Source organism: Fusarium verticillioides, chromosome 2 (genome assembly GCF_000149555.1).
Source record: "Fusarium verticillioides 7600 chromosome 2, whole genome shotgun sequence".
NCBI classification, from domain to species: domain Eukaryota; kingdom Fungi; phylum Ascomycota; class Sordariomycetes; order Hypocreales; family Nectriaceae; genus Fusarium; species Fusarium verticillioides.
In genome coordinates, this window is record NC_031676.1 from 4,080,724 (window position 1) to 4,095,885 (window position 15,162).

Genomic DNA, 15,162 nt, shown 5'->3' on the forward strand with positions numbered 1-15,162 from the left:
CAAATGATCCGGAGGATGTCTCGACTGTTGAAGAAATCGCTGCGGTCATGCCGTATATCAGGTATGCTGCCAAGAGGTGGGCAGGGATCAGTCAGTATTATCTAGCCGCGAGACAAGCATAAGTTGACCACTTCTAGGACCCTTCATAAGTCCAATTGCTCGAAAAGCTGGATTACGTGCCTATGTCAGGGCTGAGTATAACGCGATTCAGGAACCAGTATATATGTAATGTTATGTAGTACAGTATTACAAAGGATTTGAACTTGTGTCCCAAGCTTGAAACTTCAATTAAACATACCTCTGTTGATAGCTGTATCCATATACTTCATCATGTGCTGCTCTTCCGAGTTTATTGAGGGGATGTGCCGATAAGTATCGTTTTCATATCCGCACAGCCGGCTGTGCGGATAGCGGCCGCTGATGACATAAGTGTATTAGATGCACTCACCGGGCCCGGTGCATCTATCTATCATGTTAACTCTGTTTTAAAAAAAAAAAAAAAAAAAAAAAAAAAAAAAAAAAAAAAAAAAAAAAAAAACGCCCTCGAACCATCAGTTTTACACATTCTGGCCACCGACTCAAAACCCGACGTGATGAGCAACTCAATCATGGCATCGCGATTTCGAGGCGACGGAAAGGCCTCGCTATCATGCACGCGTTGCATCAATCGCAAGCAAACTTGCGATCGAGTGCTTCCAAACTGTTCGCGATGCGCGTCGTAAGCTATACGCGCTGCTACGGTCATATAAAATGCTAACAGTAGCCAGGAACCCAGCCTCGTGCGAGTATAGGTATCCGACAGAGCCATTGACTTCGGCTGTTGGGATAGATAATTCACAGCCGTCGCCCACGGACTGTTTCCTCTTTTTGGGCCCCTGCGGCTGGGACTTGACGGAACCCGGCCAAGCTCAACTAATAAAGGCCATGTTGGCATATGATTCTAATGACCCCGTTGCGAAAGCGGGGCTAGGAGATAAAGTTAGGAGAGTCTTTTGCGATCGTGGTTGCACAATACAGGAGCTACTTCAAGATCCCGTCTTTGAGTCGTTACCTCTTGTGGAAAGTCTTCGCACGACTGGCAGTCCTCGTCATTCTCACCCTGGAGATTCATCTTGGCCCATTTTACATCTTGCCGTTCTCCTCGTCGCTACACCACCTTGCGATCACAAGGCATGCTCACAAACCAAGCGACTCTATGTGGCTGTCAAGGCCTTGTTTGCACTTATGCAACTTCATTTTCCAAACCATGCTGAGCTTGTGCAGACTCAGGGTCTTATCGCGTTATACGAATGTGGACACGGGATGCTAGAACATGCACATGTGACTCTTAACTCAGCCTTCACGATGGCGGCGAGGCTGGAAGTTGACCTATCGAGCCTCCTGACATCGTTGGAGTGGAGATTATCTCTCATGCTCATTGATAGGTAAGATGCATACTATATACGCGATTTCATGTCAAAGAACTAACATTATGACAGCTTGGTTGCCTTGCAGGCGCTTCATAGAAAGCACGACTGGATCCCTCTCGCTTGCCCACCTCATCACGATATGGTAAGGGCTATCAAACATAACTTTACAGTGTTGAAAACTCCAAACGGAACCCCGAGACCCGACGTTGCTTCTCAGCGCGTTTTGGACCTTGGTACAATTGCGTTTCAATGCGGACATATCCTACAGCACGTTCACGACTCGAAACGCGTCCCTCGAACTACAGGCCCACATTGTGAATTAATGGTCGAAATTGACAATTCTATTCCTCCCTTCGGCGACGATCCCAAACAACTAGATCTAGCTGAGCTTTTGGGACTGCCCACGAGGTAAGGCCTAAACCCATGATTTTACCAATATCCAAGCATGTACTAATTCTGGTAGCTGCGTCTTTGCCCACATGTTGGAGATGTATGACTCATGTTTTGCCGATAGCCCAATTCAAGGTATTGAGCGAGTAATACCTGTAGCTGAGAGGTCATACCAACAGAGACTACTTGGCATACAGCGAGCTTTCATACACCGGTATTCTGCAAGGGCTACTATGGATGCAAAACTTAGCTTTGCCAGGAATTCCACTGAAGAGGAGAACCAAAAACAGTTCTCATTAGTAAGATTGGTATGCATATTGCATAGTGTATTAGTTACACTCCAAATATGCAGACCTGGTTTTTATGATGAAAGGATTATCCCCGTAATACCAGAAATGAGGAGGATAAGCAGGAGATGGCCAGCTGCGGGTGAGTATTTTGCGTCGCCTAACCAAGTCATGAGAACTAACTAGGTGTAGAAGAATATGTCAATCAGATTTGCGATGACATTCAGAAAAGGCAGCAGTCTAAGGACTGAACCGTTGTGCACGCTTGGTACTCTTTCTGTATGAAAAGACCGCATATCTGTTACCCCTTCAGAAATTTACCGGCGAACACGGGATGAGAGCTCGAAATTCATGTCATTATCCCAGCCACTATAGCCGAAAAGAAAGACTGCTGAAAAGACTGCATGGCGTTGTTGTAGACTTACGTTACGATCGTTGGGGACTGCTGTAGTGGGCTTTTAATCCTCGGAAATTCACCAAGAGCGTAAGACGGTGAAGTCTCTGAAACTTTGGATACTCATCCCAAAGCGAGGGGCTTTGGATTTAGTTTCTTTTATTTCCTTTTATCACGAATTTCAGTGTTTCGGAGAGCAGGGAGGTAGACCATGCTGCGTCAGGGAATGCAAGGTGTTCTGTTCATATATACAGGAGAATAATGATATCATTTTATTGTTCCAGCTAAAACCAGAGATTTTGACGACAAGGCTCTTGAGTTCAATCAATATACCTCTAAAGCCTCGGTCTTATGTTCATTCGGGGAGGATCACATCAATAGCAGAGTAACCCGCCCCATTGAAGTCGGCGGGACCAAAATAGCCGTTCTGAGACCCGTCCACATAGAACTGAGAGAATGCGACACCAACGTTAGGTCGCGTACAAGCTCCACTCGAGCTGCATGATCCGTTCGGCGCAGTGCAAGAAAGCGTGCCGCTAACCGCTCGTGTGCACTGCAAGGGAGCATTCTGGAAGTTATCAAAGGGGCACAGGACAAGCGGCCCAAGAACACCAGAAGGCTTGTAGTTCAGGCATAGGTAGTTGTTGTTGGTGCCTGTTGCGAGCTGGCCGTTGGCGGCGAGGGTGAAGATCAGGGTTTGGGTCGAGCCGGATGTTGCGAAGGATAGGGGAATGAAACGTGAGTCGACGCCCTGGAGGGTGAGGCCGGCGACGGGTCCGGTGCCGACGAGAGAACCGGGTGTGAATGATGGGCCGGCGGTGGTTGTAGTGGAAGCTTCCTCGGTGGTCGTTGAAGCAGCCTCGGTGGTGGTAGCAGCTTCAGTGGTAGTGGTAGAAACGGCCTCGGCCGACGTAGTTTCAGCCTCGGCGGTAGAAGTCGTCAAGATCTCGCTTGAGTCGGTACTCAAGGTCTCAGTCGCAGATGTCAGCGACTCGATGACAGAGGTCTCAGAGGTAGCAGAAGCGGTGGTAGTAGACGATTCGGCAACCGAAGTTGCAGTCGTGGTTGTACCTAAAGCAATCTGTCAGAATTGCAGAGTCGTCTTGCATTCAGATACTCACGAGCAGGCTTGCAAACTCCAGCTTCAACGACCATATCGGCCGCGAAAAGGGCCAGCGCAAAAGATAAGACACGCATTATGACAGCTGAGCGAATGTTAACGAGAGACAGACAGCTTGGGTGAGACAGAACAGAGAAGGGCTTGTCTCGGCGTGGGGATGGGCTTGGTTTTAAAAGTAGATAGTGCCGATCTTCCGATCTAGACTCAATAGTTCTTGGATCGAATCTGGCTATTATTGGTAGAACTTTAAGCTAATCGACGCTACATTCAATAGTCTTTACGGACGCCGGTACGAGGATCCACTTGGGAAATTTGATGTGTTCTATGCGCAGCTTCGTCAGCCGTGGCACAACACGAAAGGGGTTGGTAACAAACAGTTACCATAAGGAACGCCTTTTTATCTGGATGTAAATAATATTGTACTTGAAGACTTTGTAAACATTGTCGCACACTACTAGAACAGTGGTCTTCAGAAGCACAGCTTGGTTAGAAGAGCTTGTTGGATCAAAAGACTCACCAGGAGGCAATTGATGTAATAAACGATAAGCAGACGGACTGGCGAGTTACTGGTTGATTGTCAGTGTGTTTACATCGCTGATGAGTGATTTATTTTACTCATGTTCTTTCTCAAGTGCTGTCTTCATAAACACACCTTTAAAGTCAGCACGTGATGATGGTAGGAAGCGAGCCAAAAACGCCGTCCCTCGGGGGATATTTTCCGTGGCAGTTTCCTCTTCCCCACGTCTCTTGATGACGCCAATGGCGCCCCAAGATCTCTCCCGTGAAATAGCGCAAAGCATTGAAGCGTAACTTGCTGGTGGCTGAGTCCCCAAGATCTCCAATGGACGTGAAATGCCAAGAGGTTTTCAGCTGGGCACTAGTGAGCTGAAACAACAAGGGTCTAGTCTAGACCCAGAAAATGTTGAGGACATACAAATAGTCAGATTACTCCGCTTTGATCATCCCTAGACATCTTCAAACCATCTACTGCCATCGAAATACACGGACAATATGGGTGAGGGTGGCTATGTCAATCTTGTCAACGGTACGCCGTACAAATGGAAGCGGACTCAGCAGAACAGCTACCAGATGGAGGCCTGGAGCTTCCCGGAGTGGATCGATGCAGGTAAAGCGACCGGACTTGAGACATAAATTGAGATCTAACCATATCTTAGGCAAAGTTCCCAGCACTTACGTCGAGTTTGACCATGGCGTGCTCAAGAAGCGTGGGGATACTAGTGGATCGGTCACATACAGCTTGGAGGGCACCAAAGCGACATTTTCAATCCACGTTCGCGATAAGCCCGCAAACATCTGGATTCAGCTCGACGGCCTCGAGGCGTTGAACAACCCTCGCGGCTCAAAGATCGAATTGGGATGGGAGCATGATGAGTGCGTCACGTTTGTGCTCTCTGGAAAGGAGGGTAACTTTCACTCTTCGAACCCGCCTACGGATTGGATGCAGAAGAACAGGAATACCTTGGGTCATCGCCCTTTGTCGCAGATCTGCATGTTAGGTACCCACGACTCGGGCATGTCGACTGTATCTCACTGCGATGTCCCTGGCGGTGTCATTGACCCGTATGTTCTGTGTCAGTCTGTCTCTGTTCTGGGACAGCTTGCGCATGGTGCTCGATATTTCGATCTTCGACCTCAGTACTCGGGTGGCCATCTGTGGACCGGCCATTACACCGGCAAGGTTGGTGGTCGAGGCGAATCGATTTCCGACATCATTTCTGGCGTCAACGAGTTCACAAAGAAGAACGGCGAACTCATCATCCTGAACTTTTCGCACTCTCTTCAAACCGACACCGACGAATGGCGAGAGTTCACCAAGCAGGAATGGCACAATCTCATGAAAGAGCTCCTCAAGCTGAACCATCTGTTCATCGTCGAGGACAAGAACAAGGCCAAAAACCTGACTCAGCTCAAGCTTGACGATTTTATCGGTAACGGAAAGGCAGCTGTTGTCTGCGTCATGGAGCAGTGGGATCTCGACATCGGCGACTATGCGCACAAGGGGTTCTACAAGTACGAAGCGATGAACGTTCGCAACGAGTACTCCAACAAAGACGACGCCGTCGTGATGGTCAACGACCAGCTTGAGAAGATGAAAGGTCACATGTCCGCCAAGGATAAGCGACTTTTCCTGCTTTCTTGGACGCTGACTCAACAGGCTCCCCAGTGGGATGGCGATGTCGTCACTTTTGTCAAGGTTGCACCGAGGTCTTTGAAGCCGATTAAGAAGCTGGCTTATACCTGCAACAAAGAGCTCTTCACGCGACTTTTGCCTGAAGTCAGCGATAAATCGTTCCCCAACGTTGTTTACATTGATTACTTGGATAATCAGGATTACGCAGCTCTGGTCGTTGCCATCAACGACAAGGTTTTCAATAATTAAGTGGTTGGATGGGATATACGCTGGTGGATGGATGCCTATATTAAGCCTACGTTTCAATAGTAAATCCTGCTTTAAGCCTCTGATACAACTGGCCCCTCGATTCTCGGCCTGTAATTCGTCGCTCGTATTCTCCCATGCAGATCAGACCAGATCACGCGTCCCGAGACTCCGAAGTACGTACAGTAGATCCATGACTAACACCGCTAAACTGGTCTCCGCGGCGGCCGCCTTATCCGAGAGTTTAAATTCCCCGAATTTCTGCATCAACCTCAAACCTTCCCAGCTTCTCATCGTCATCATTCTTCAATATGAGCAATTTCAATAATGAGAGGCGGTTCTTTAACTATCCTGAGCCTCAGGAGGGGTAAGCATGACATTGTGTGATGGACGAATCATGTGCTGACGTTTTTTGCTTATCGCAGGCCTCATGTGCCGTATGCTATTGAACGGAATAGGAACCCAGTCTTGAGAGGACCTTTTCTCGTTGCTGCTGCTTTTTTGTAAGTTTATTATTAATGACATGAGAATTTTTGAGTTGCTGATGGTGTAGGATGGAATGGATTCGATTTATTCGTGAGACCGCTTGGGCTAATGCGGGTTTCGCTTCGCTCCGGAACATCCGGACTTATCTTGAGCATTTCGAGCCTCGCTACGATCCAACTGTCGTGCCGATCGCGCTCTCTGAAGCCGAGGCTAAAGAACGCGGTGAGAGGGTTCAGATTTCGGCTTTGCAGCAGGCGAATAATTCTCAGACATTAAATCCGTCGAAATTCTACTCGGCAGCTGATTATCGAGCTCTCTATCTCTCTGGGGAGCTTACCCCGGTTGATGTTGCCAAGGCGATTCTGCCTCTCGTTGAAATCGAAGGCCCGACACCTGGACGGCACGCTCAAGGCTGGAGAGAGCTCAACATTGAGCGTATTATGAGAGCCGCTGAAGCTTCAACGGAACGTTATAAAAACAAGCAACCTCTGGGTCCCCTTGATGGCGTACCTTCTGCTATCAAAGACGACTACGATTTAGACGGCTACTCAACAACTCTCGGCTCTCCACGAGATTACACCGAAACCCCCAAGGACGGAGAATCAACTACGAGCTGGATCGTACGAAAACTCGAAGAAGCAGGCGTTGTAATCATCGGCAAACTCGCCATGCACGAGTTCGGACTAGGTAAGCCCCCGTATTCTTATTCTTATTCCTCTGATCGACTGACGCTTATCAGATACGACCGGCAACAACCCCAATCAAGGAACGCCGCGTAACCCTTTCAATTCAGGCTATTACACCGGCGGAAGTTCATCTGGTCCTGCGTACGCCGTCAGTTCTGGACTTATTCCTCTCGCGCTGGGCAGTGATGGCGGGGGCAGTATCCGCATTCCTGGGTCGTTTTGCTCGGTGTTTGGGTTGAAGCCTACGCATAACAGACTTGCTTCTTGGCCTGGTGCGAATCACTCACCGACATGTGCTGTTCAAGGACCTTTGGCTGTTGATATGCAATCGTTGGCTGCTGCGTACGAAGCCATCGCCGAACCTCATCCTTCAACGCAATTTCCTCCTTTGGCTCTGCAGCCTTCACCGCCTGTTACGAAAGTCCTCGGAATTTTCGATGCATGGATCTCACGCGCTACGCCGAGTGTTCAGTCGTTGGTTCGTGGGCTTGTTGAGTCTTTGGCTGCTAAGCATGGATATACGCTTGTCCCGATTGAAATTCCCTTTCCTGCCGAGGGTCAGATGGCGCATGCACTTACTGTTCTGACTGACGCTTCGACATTACTTTACGACACGAAGGGGCTAACTCCTGCTAACAAGATTCTGCTTGCGCTGGGAAGGACTACGCCTTCGACGGATTATCTGCTGGCTCAGAAGTTGAGAGGAATGTTGATGCAGCATCTTTCGTATCTTTGGAAGACATACCCCGGCATGCTTATTATAACCCCCACTACCGCTTGCGCCGGTGCACCTATCCGTGGAGGAAAATCTGAGTTATCCTATGGTGTTAACGACGGAAATTATACCCTCCAAAGCATGGAATACGTCTGGCTTGCTAACTTCTGCGGTCTTCCCGCCATAACTGTCCCAGCTGGTTACGTTGTTCCCGAAGGTAGAAAAGACGCTGGCGAAGTTGCTGATAGAGATACGGAGGGTAAAATCCCAGTCGGACTTATGGCTACGGGCGAGTGGTGCAGCGAAGATGCGCTGTTGCAGTTTGGTTTTGATGCGGAGGCTGCTGGACAGGACCTTCGAAGCAAACCGCCAAATTGGGAGGATGTGATTGAGAAAGCTAAGGATGAGGCTAAGATGAGTAGAGGACCGCGCCGTGCAGCCGGGAGTGAGTAGATCTGACTAACTAGTAGAGTTAGAAAGAGTATGAGTATTCTAGCTTGTTGAGGGGGAGGTGAGGTGAGGGGAAATGGGAGGATCGGAGGATATATCCTAGATGATTTATAGAGTTTATGCTTTTGTCGTACTAGTGAAACTATACTATATATATGTCAAATCAGCAGACAGAACTTAGTGAAATCTTGAAGGATTCAACTGCAGCTTCCTTCCTTGGCATAGATCCTCGGAGCCTTGCATATCTCCGCACCTTTCAGTCAGCTCACGTGTTTTGAGGCGTTTATCATCCTTCACTGATGTCCCTAACCAACAACCTACAAACACCACATTACGACTCAAAACGCGTCATAAAATCCACTCTCCGAGTTTTGGAGTAAGTATGGCAGAACAGAAGAATAAAGATGACGGCCCAGTCAGCGTCTCTCAGTATACCATCCGCGAGCTCACTAGCTCAGAAGAAGACATCCAACAAGCATGGAGGCTGTGGCACACCATCTTCCCGGACTGGCCTATAGAGCAAGGTCGGTTCACAGGTCTTCTTTTTGGCATGAAGGGTCAGCACTGGATTCATGAGCATGGATTCTGCCTGTCGTACTATTCTAAAAGCGGGAGCTCGGGACATATCGCAGCCATCGGAGTCTTAGCCGAATACCGCCATAAAGGACTCGGCAACGCGCTTCTAGAGAAAGCAAAGGCTGGATTGAAGAATGCAGCAAAGGATGCAGGTCAGGAGTTAAACTCCTTAGCCATGGGGTCCATTTTCCCTAGGTTCTGGTACCGAGTACCAACCAGTATCTCACCCGATGCAAAAGAGTTCTTCTCTCATAGAGGTCAGTCATCCATCCAAAGTAACTGCGGTCATTCACTAACTAAATAGGCTCATACGAAACTACTGATACCGTAAGAGACCTTTACAAGGACATCCAGGCCGAAATTGCACCGTCTGAGATAATGGAGCGAGTCTCAAAGACGAATATCAAGTTCACTCCATGGTCGCCAGAACTGTACGAAGAATGCATGACCAAACAAAACGAGCTATTTGTAAGTAGTAGTGCTTTTTCCTCGTTGAATTTATTTAACCAACTCATCCAGACCTGGGGCGGTATTTACAAAGCCCTCGCAGGACGTGGCCAACATCACCAAGTCATGGTCGCCATTGACCCCGACACCAACAAGCAAATCGGCTGGACCCTCATGTGCTCTTTCAGATCTTCAGCCGGCGATACTTTCGCATTTCTTCCGCTCCTTCCTTCTGGGGACAAGACCGGTCTTATTGCTGCGGTTGGAGTGGATGAGGCCATGAGAGGGAAAGGTGTTGGGCTAGCACTCGTTGTTAAAGCGATGCAGAATCTGAAGGAGAGAGGTATGCAGGGAATTTTCATTGATGCTGTTGCTATACGGGGGTTCTATGAAAAGCTAGGCTTTGAGACGCAGTGGGAGTATGAGGCGTGTAATTTTGATCTGGCTAAATAAGGTGCCAAGGCCTGATCTGTTTACCGGATTCAGGCAAAGTAGATTAGATAACGAAATTCTAGGAGATGCAATCCAAATTTAGTTCTCTCCCTAAAGCTATGTTACTATTACTTTAATATAAGCTGGTAGTAAAAGAGAGGTGGAGAATTTAGGGGATCTTAAATAAGGGACTGGATAGGAAAAACCAATAAATCAGCCTCAGAGAGGAATGCAGTTACGGGTAGCGAGGATGCGCTTGGGAGCGGATTTATGCTATTTTGGGGCAAACAAGCGCTTAGTGGAGAGTTGTAGGGAGTCCCAGACACAGGCGCCAGGCTTCTCAGGAGGCTGAAAATGTTTGTCTCAGACTATTGCAGCTAAGTACGCAGAAGGTCGCAATAATTGGTCCATCTCATCCAGTGAGCTAGGCGCAGCCTGTCAGCCTGATGCGGCTGACTTTCTTAGCATGCTTTTCAACCCTTTCTTAATCTTTCAGCTTGAGCCTTTCTCTCGCATTCAATTTCTTCCTTCACCAATTTCCCAATATTTCCAATGCCTCGTAATAACTCTAACGGCCAGCCTAATCTAGGCCCCTTTACAGCAAGACAAGTTTACGATAATCTCCCTCTACCTCCCGGTTCTCAGTGCATACGAGTGCTTGATATCCACCAAATAGACCCAGCTGACAGTAGTCGGCTCACTGGCGCATTACGTACAGTTGATTTACATACTGCACCCGAATTTACTGCGCTTTCGTATGTTTGGGGCCAAGGCTCTTCGCACAAAATTAGCTGCAACGGTTGTGATCTTGACATCACACAATCCTGCTATGAGGCATTGACGTCGCTTCGACAATCCTGCCGGCCATTGACAATATGGGTTGATGCAATTTGCATCAACCAGGAGGATAACAGCGAGAGGGAGCAGCAAATTATGTTGATGGGCAGTATCTTCACATTGGCCAAAACCGTTTACGTTTGGCTGGGTGGCAGTAATACGAAAACCAATCAGGCTGCCAAGTACATCCGCCTTATCTCGCAATTTCGCTCATTCCCTGCGGAAGTTCCGCAAAGCTCTCGCGGCAATACTCGGCGTTCTCTTTCTCTTTTCAGACGTTGTATTGAAATTGCTCGATATACCTTGCCCCTTGCATTTCGAAACTTATGCATTGAACCCCTTATTGCCGAGCGATATCAAAGAGGTACATTCCTTTGGTACATTCATGCCATGCCATACGCAAGATTAAAATATGCGGATCGAATTGGTGAGTTCAACTCTTACGATGCATCTTCTTTGAGGATGCGTGTAATATCAATTTGAAACTGATCGTGGCAGAACAATTGTCTAGCCTTCCATTTGTCAGTCAGGATGTAATTAGTGCACTTCTGGACCAAACTTGGCTTTCTCGCGCCTGGACATTTCAGGAAATGACGCTTGCCTCAAACCCTGTTCTTGTTTATGGACGACAGCATATTCCCTGGCTGGTCATGCATCAAGCCCTTACATTCATAGGGGATTCAGCAACGCAGGCATTGACTGATCCAGTCAACGGTGTAGTCAGTGAGATTCAGCGACGAGTACACGATGGTGTATCCCGCTCAGACTCGTTCAAAAGATGGCAAGCTCTGTTTGATGTCTGGCAGACTATTCCCCGTCACTCCAGGCAAGGTAGCTACAGGCCCAGTACTGTGCAGGACAACAGCTATTCAGTCCATGACTGCGTCCAGGCTCTAGAGACAGTCAAGATTTTTGGGTTCAAACGCTTTGTTCGGTTGAGCCTGGGGATTTATCACGTCGTAATGGCTTTCGCCATCTTTTTCATCACGTTGTCTATGGTTGTCGGTTCTTACTTGTTTCTCTTAATCTTGGCCTTCGTGCAAATCCCTATTTTATATTTCACCGATAACCTGACGAAATCCTCTTTCGATTGCATACAGGGCTCTAAGGCTCGAATGTATAGTCTGATCTGCCACCCTGGTCTCCAACCTCGGAATTATCTTGTTGCCATTGCACAGGCTATCAGAGACCGCAATTCGAAGTGGCCACACGACCGAGTATATGCGATCGATAGCGTACTTCGGCTGCTCGGCGCACACCCGCCTACCCCTGATTATCAGAAACCACTTGGCCACGTGTATCGCGATGCCCTTGTGAGTTTGATGGAATGGAATCCCACTCTAATTAATTTGCTCGTTGATTGCGGCCCTCGCCTTCCGGATGCTCCCAGCTGGGTTCCTGACTGGAGCCAAAATAACACTAACAAGAGTTGGCTTCCCGACTCCTATATCTATCATGGTGTTGAAAAGCGTTCGTTGACTGACCAAGACTTGGATCATTCGGTTTCTAGAAATACCCTATCAGTAAAAGCCGCATGTCTGGGAATGTCACGTTACTGTCTAACGCTAGAAAAAGGGGAGGGTGGCGAACTCACGAGCAATGAAATGGCGACGAATGGCAGGCTTGTTCGCAATGTGCAGCTTATGGCCGAATGGGTTTTGCATATTAGAAAGGATACAATCGTTTCCAGGCTGCATGAATCTATACCATGGACGATCATGCTTACACTGGCTGGTCGGTCTATACCTCGCTCTGAGGTTACCCCAGAACAAGAAGATACTTTCAGACGGATGTTTGAGATAATAACACAGCTGGGTATCGAAGTGGACAGTATGCCAAGAGATACTGCAGCCGCTGCAACAAAGGCATTGGAGGCTATCTGCCAGGATGAAGGCTGCAGCAAGCTTTTGATTGATACTTGCAATCGAATAGCGGGAAGGCGAGGCTTGCTTGTTTCAAACAATGGCTTGATTGGATCAGGTCCAATTTCAACGAGGCAAGGAGACACTATCACCCTAATCAAAGGTATCTCAGTTCCAATGGCTCTGCGGAAGATCGGGGAGGACTATCAGGTGCTTGGGCCCGTGTTTATTGACGGATTTATGGGGCTTCCTACGGAGAATCTACAAAGGATACATCTTGACTGGGAGCGTTTTAACCTTGTATAAATCTGTTAATACTGTTTGTTTAAGAGATCTAGCTAGTTCTGGGGGTTACGACAGGACAGGTTGGGGTTGGCGGGTGTTTGAGCGTTGATAGGGAGATGAGGTCAAGCTATTAATCTAAGCATGTGATCGGATCGTGCCAGCAATAGTGATGGAGCTAGGAATAATAAAGCTCTTGTATAGACTTTGGTATACTAGCTCTTGTTTAAATCTCCTCGAGTTAATGTCTCTTTTTACACTTAGCGATGTTTCGCTCAGTAATCTAGATAATAATAGTTGACTTCTACCCGAAACCAAGACACCGCAGAAAGTGAAAACCTTCATTCATTGGACTAAACCCGACTTGCACAGTTACATGCTCGGAGTCAATCAGTAAGCAAGGGGCAAATTATTGGCCCTGAACAGTAAGCGGCGACCTAAGCATAAGCTTAAACACCCTAATCGGGCTTTTATCTAGAAGAGGAAAATGTTCATCTTTCAGTCAAAGACAAGTACTGTGCTTGGTAGTACATCCTTTAGTATGGATAGAGATTGAAACGTGGAAATGAGGCTGGAGGCTGTAAAGACTATATCCAGAGCTATATACAACAAGTACATGCTTATCCTATTGTCATCGTTTACATGGGCTCCTCAGTTAGATCTACAAATTTATCCACTTAAAAAAAACGGATATATCTTACTTTCAATTTCCGGGCATCATTGTATTATCCTATCAGGATGAATATATTGTCTAGGGGATTGAATCAAAACTCAAGACTATTACCCTAGGTGATAAAAATGTTTAAGTAAATATAGCATTAACTAGAAGGACTCCTTACTGAGTTTATTTTTACACTCTATATCAAGATTCAGTGTTTTCTTGCTTCCTGAGGGTCGTGTTGCTGAGCAAAGCTGGGGAAATGACCATGTCAGTAAGCGGGCTTCACAGACGCCACAAGCCAATTTCGATGCATCCAAGATTACCTTGGAAATTCAATAGCCAATCAATGATGGTAAGTTCCTATGTAACACCACGAACCAAGTTGTGGCTGATGCAAATGTACTCTTGAACATCTAGGCAGAGCCAATCCTCGACCAAGCAGCTCGGCGAGAGAATCCGGTAAAATGCAGGCCGCCCGATGGAGCAATATTGTCAGCATCTCCTGTTATATTGATAAATTTGGGAAAGCGATTTCTGGAACTTTAGTCACGTTGAGTAATAGGCTGAACTCGTGATTGTACAGGGACAGTGTCTCCATGTATAACCGTAGGACCCTCACTATATAAGACTCCCTTTCTGCCACTATTCTAAGCTCAAACTCTCGCTCCCTCAGCAACTCCGAATCAAGACAGTCTCCTGTAAGCTCTCGACCGACTCAACCTTTGGCGCATCCTTTGACAAGACTCCGTATGCTGACAGGTCAACAGAACCACAATCTATCCAATGCACGTCTCAAAAACCCTTCTCCTCCCTCTTTGTCTGGCCACCTTTTCCTCAGCCCTCAGAACGGGCTGCAGAGATGGCGAAGTTGCAGTAGGCACCTGGCAGACATGTACACTGGGCGATCCCAGAGGCGGCCCCAGTTGCGGTGACCTGCACGCAACCATCTACGCCAACGACTGCGGCATGATCTCTTACTCGCGTAACGAAGGAGATATTTGTGACGTTGATGGTGGCTGGCCTTCTGGGTATGGTCTTCGATGCGACAACAACAACCCATCGGTCGTTTATACTACTGGAGGGAATTTCGGCAATTGTTATCACAAGGGAACCAATTGTAGCCCTATCCCTTTCACTCACTATTATGCATCTTGGTGCTGCAGCAGGCTCTAGGTAATGCTTGGGCAGCTGTTTGATAGTGGCGGCCGAAGTTGACTTTGACAATTAAATACGTATCAACATCGAGCAATCTATTTTACGCAAACTATCTATTTTACACAGACTAAAACATTCTTATACCATCGCTACCTGGGGATCTAAGGAAACATGAGTTGCTATACTATTAGGAGCTAGTCGCCGTTCTTTTATGTCTCAAACACTCTGATCCTGTAGCTTCAGACACATACAGGCCTATTATAGCGTTGCCCCACCAAATTTAACATTTCTACCATCGTTATTATAAGGCTTGTTACAAGGCTGCCCTAGAATATACCGAATAAGGTTATCTGCACGGGTCTACCACTTTAACGGGCTGACATGTGTATCCTATCCTCCTAGTAGATCTGCAAAGCCATTTCCTTGCCGATTGGAATCTATAAATGACATATACAAGTTGCTGTTGTGAAGATATCCACTAGCATTTGGCCATTCTGGTTCAGCAGTTCCAAACTCTCAGCCACGTTCCCAATGCGACTGGCTATTGCCATGTTCAGAACACTTTGAGACTAGAT

At 47.5% G+C, this 15,162-nt stretch overlaps 7 protein-coding genes across 7 annotated transcripts; 6 read left to right on the forward strand and 1 right to left on the reverse strand.

The window, feature by feature from the left end:
• The first annotated feature begins 544 nt into the window (after positions 1–544).
• On the forward strand, positions 545–2,766 carry FVEG_15314 (hypothetical protein). The gene is made up of 5 exons (XM_018904437.1): positions 545–718; positions 768–1,424; positions 1,479–1,817; positions 1,873–2,228; positions 2,279–2,766. The coding sequence occupies exons 1-5, from the start codon at positions 594–596 to the stop codon at positions 2,335–2,337; spliced, it is 1,536 nt and encodes a 511-aa protein (XP_018747776.1). The 5' UTR covers positions 545–593; the 3' UTR covers positions 2,338–2,766.
• Positions 2,521–4,169, reverse strand: FVEG_03669 (hypothetical protein). Its single transcript, XM_018891287.1, has 4 exons — positions 4,118–4,169; positions 3,976–4,022; positions 3,602–3,922; positions 2,521–3,551 (listed from the first exon to the last, which is right to left on the reverse strand). The coding sequence occupies exons 3-4, from the start codon at positions 3,675–3,677 to the stop codon at positions 2,836–2,838; spliced, it is 792 nt and encodes a 263-aa protein (XP_018747775.1). The 5' UTR covers positions 3,678–3,922; positions 3,976–4,022; positions 4,118–4,169; the 3' UTR covers positions 2,521–2,835.
• Positions 4,170–4,611: 442 nt separating this feature from the next.
• Positions 4,612–6,001, forward strand: FVEG_03668 (hypothetical protein; the record flags this gene model as incomplete). Its single annotated transcript, XM_018891286.1, has 2 exons — positions 4,612–4,726; positions 4,776–6,001. 2 exons carry the CDS (start codon positions 4,612–4,614, stop codon positions 5,999–6,001), a joined length of 1,341 nt encoding a protein of 446 aa, XP_018747774.1.
• Positions 6,002–6,309: 308 nt separating this feature from the next.
• On the forward strand, positions 6,310–8,338 carry FVEG_03667 (hypothetical protein; the record flags this gene model as incomplete). Its single annotated transcript, XM_018891285.1, has 4 exons — positions 6,310–6,365; positions 6,424–6,501; positions 6,552–7,171; positions 7,224–8,338. 4 exons carry the CDS (start codon positions 6,310–6,312, stop codon positions 8,336–8,338), a joined length of 1,869 nt encoding a protein of 622 aa, XP_018747773.1.
• Positions 8,339–8,636: 298 nt separating this feature from the next.
• On the forward strand, positions 8,637–9,913 carry FVEG_03666 (hypothetical protein). Its single transcript, XM_018891284.1, has 3 exons — positions 8,637–9,168; positions 9,216–9,379; positions 9,431–9,913. The coding sequence occupies exons 1-3, from the start codon at positions 8,718–8,720 to the stop codon at positions 9,809–9,811; spliced, it is 996 nt and encodes a 331-aa protein (XP_018747772.1). The 5' UTR covers positions 8,637–8,717; the 3' UTR covers positions 9,812–9,913.
• Positions 9,914–11,217: 1,304 nt separating this feature from the next.
• On the forward strand, positions 11,218–12,795 carry FVEG_15313 (hypothetical protein; the record flags this gene model as incomplete). Its single annotated transcript, XM_018904436.1, has 2 exons — positions 11,218–12,097; positions 12,197–12,795. The coding sequence occupies 2 exons, from the start codon at positions 11,218–11,220 to the stop codon at positions 12,793–12,795; spliced, it is 1,479 nt and encodes a 492-aa protein (XP_018747771.1).
• A 1,420-nt stretch (positions 12,796–14,215) lies between these two features.
• FVEG_15312 (hypothetical protein) lies at positions 14,216–14,762 on the forward strand (the record flags this gene model as incomplete). Its single annotated transcript, XM_018904435.1, has 2 exons — positions 14,216–14,460; positions 14,714–14,762. The coding sequence occupies 2 exons, from the start codon at positions 14,216–14,218 to the stop codon at positions 14,760–14,762; spliced, it is 294 nt and encodes a 97-aa protein (XP_018747770.1).
• Positions 14,763–15,162: the final 400 nt, after the last annotated feature.

What these genes read in the sequence shown, in the direction of transcription:
- FVEG_15314 (XM_018904437.1), top strand. Translation starts at nt 594, where the DNA reads ATGAGCAACTCAATCATGGCATCGCGATTTCGAGGCGACGGAAAGGCC. An exon ending in CTTTTGGGACTGCCCACGAG is followed by an intron (nt 1,818 to 1,872) that starts GTAAGGCCTAAA and finishes TAATTCTGGTAG; the next exon opens with CTGCGTCTTTGCCCACATGT. An exon ending in CAGGAGATGGCCAGCTGCGG is followed by an intron (nt 2,229 to 2,278) that starts GTGAGTATTTTG and finishes AACTAGGTGTAG; the next exon opens with AAGAATATGTCAATCAGATT.
- FVEG_03669 (XM_018891287.1), bottom strand. Translation starts at nt 3,677, where the DNA reads ATGCGTGTCTTATCTTTTGCGCTGGCCCTTTTCGCGGCCGATATGGTC. An exon ending in TGGAGTTTGCAAGCCTGCTC is followed by an intron (nt 3,552 to 3,601) that starts GTGAGTATCTGA and finishes AGATTGCTTTAG; the next exon opens with GTACAACCACGACTGCAACT.
- FVEG_03666 (XM_018891284.1), top strand. Translation starts at nt 8,718, where the DNA reads ATGGCAGAACAGAAGAATAAAGATGACGGCCCAGTCAGCGTCTCTCAG. An exon ending in AGAGTTCTTCTCTCATAGAG is followed by an intron (nt 9,169 to 9,215) that starts GTCAGTCATCCA and finishes CTAACTAAATAG; the next exon opens with GCTCATACGAAACTACTGAT. An exon ending in CCAAACAAAACGAGCTATTT is followed by an intron (nt 9,380 to 9,430) that starts GTAAGTAGTAGT and finishes CAACTCATCCAG; the next exon opens with ACCTGGGGCGGTATTTACAA.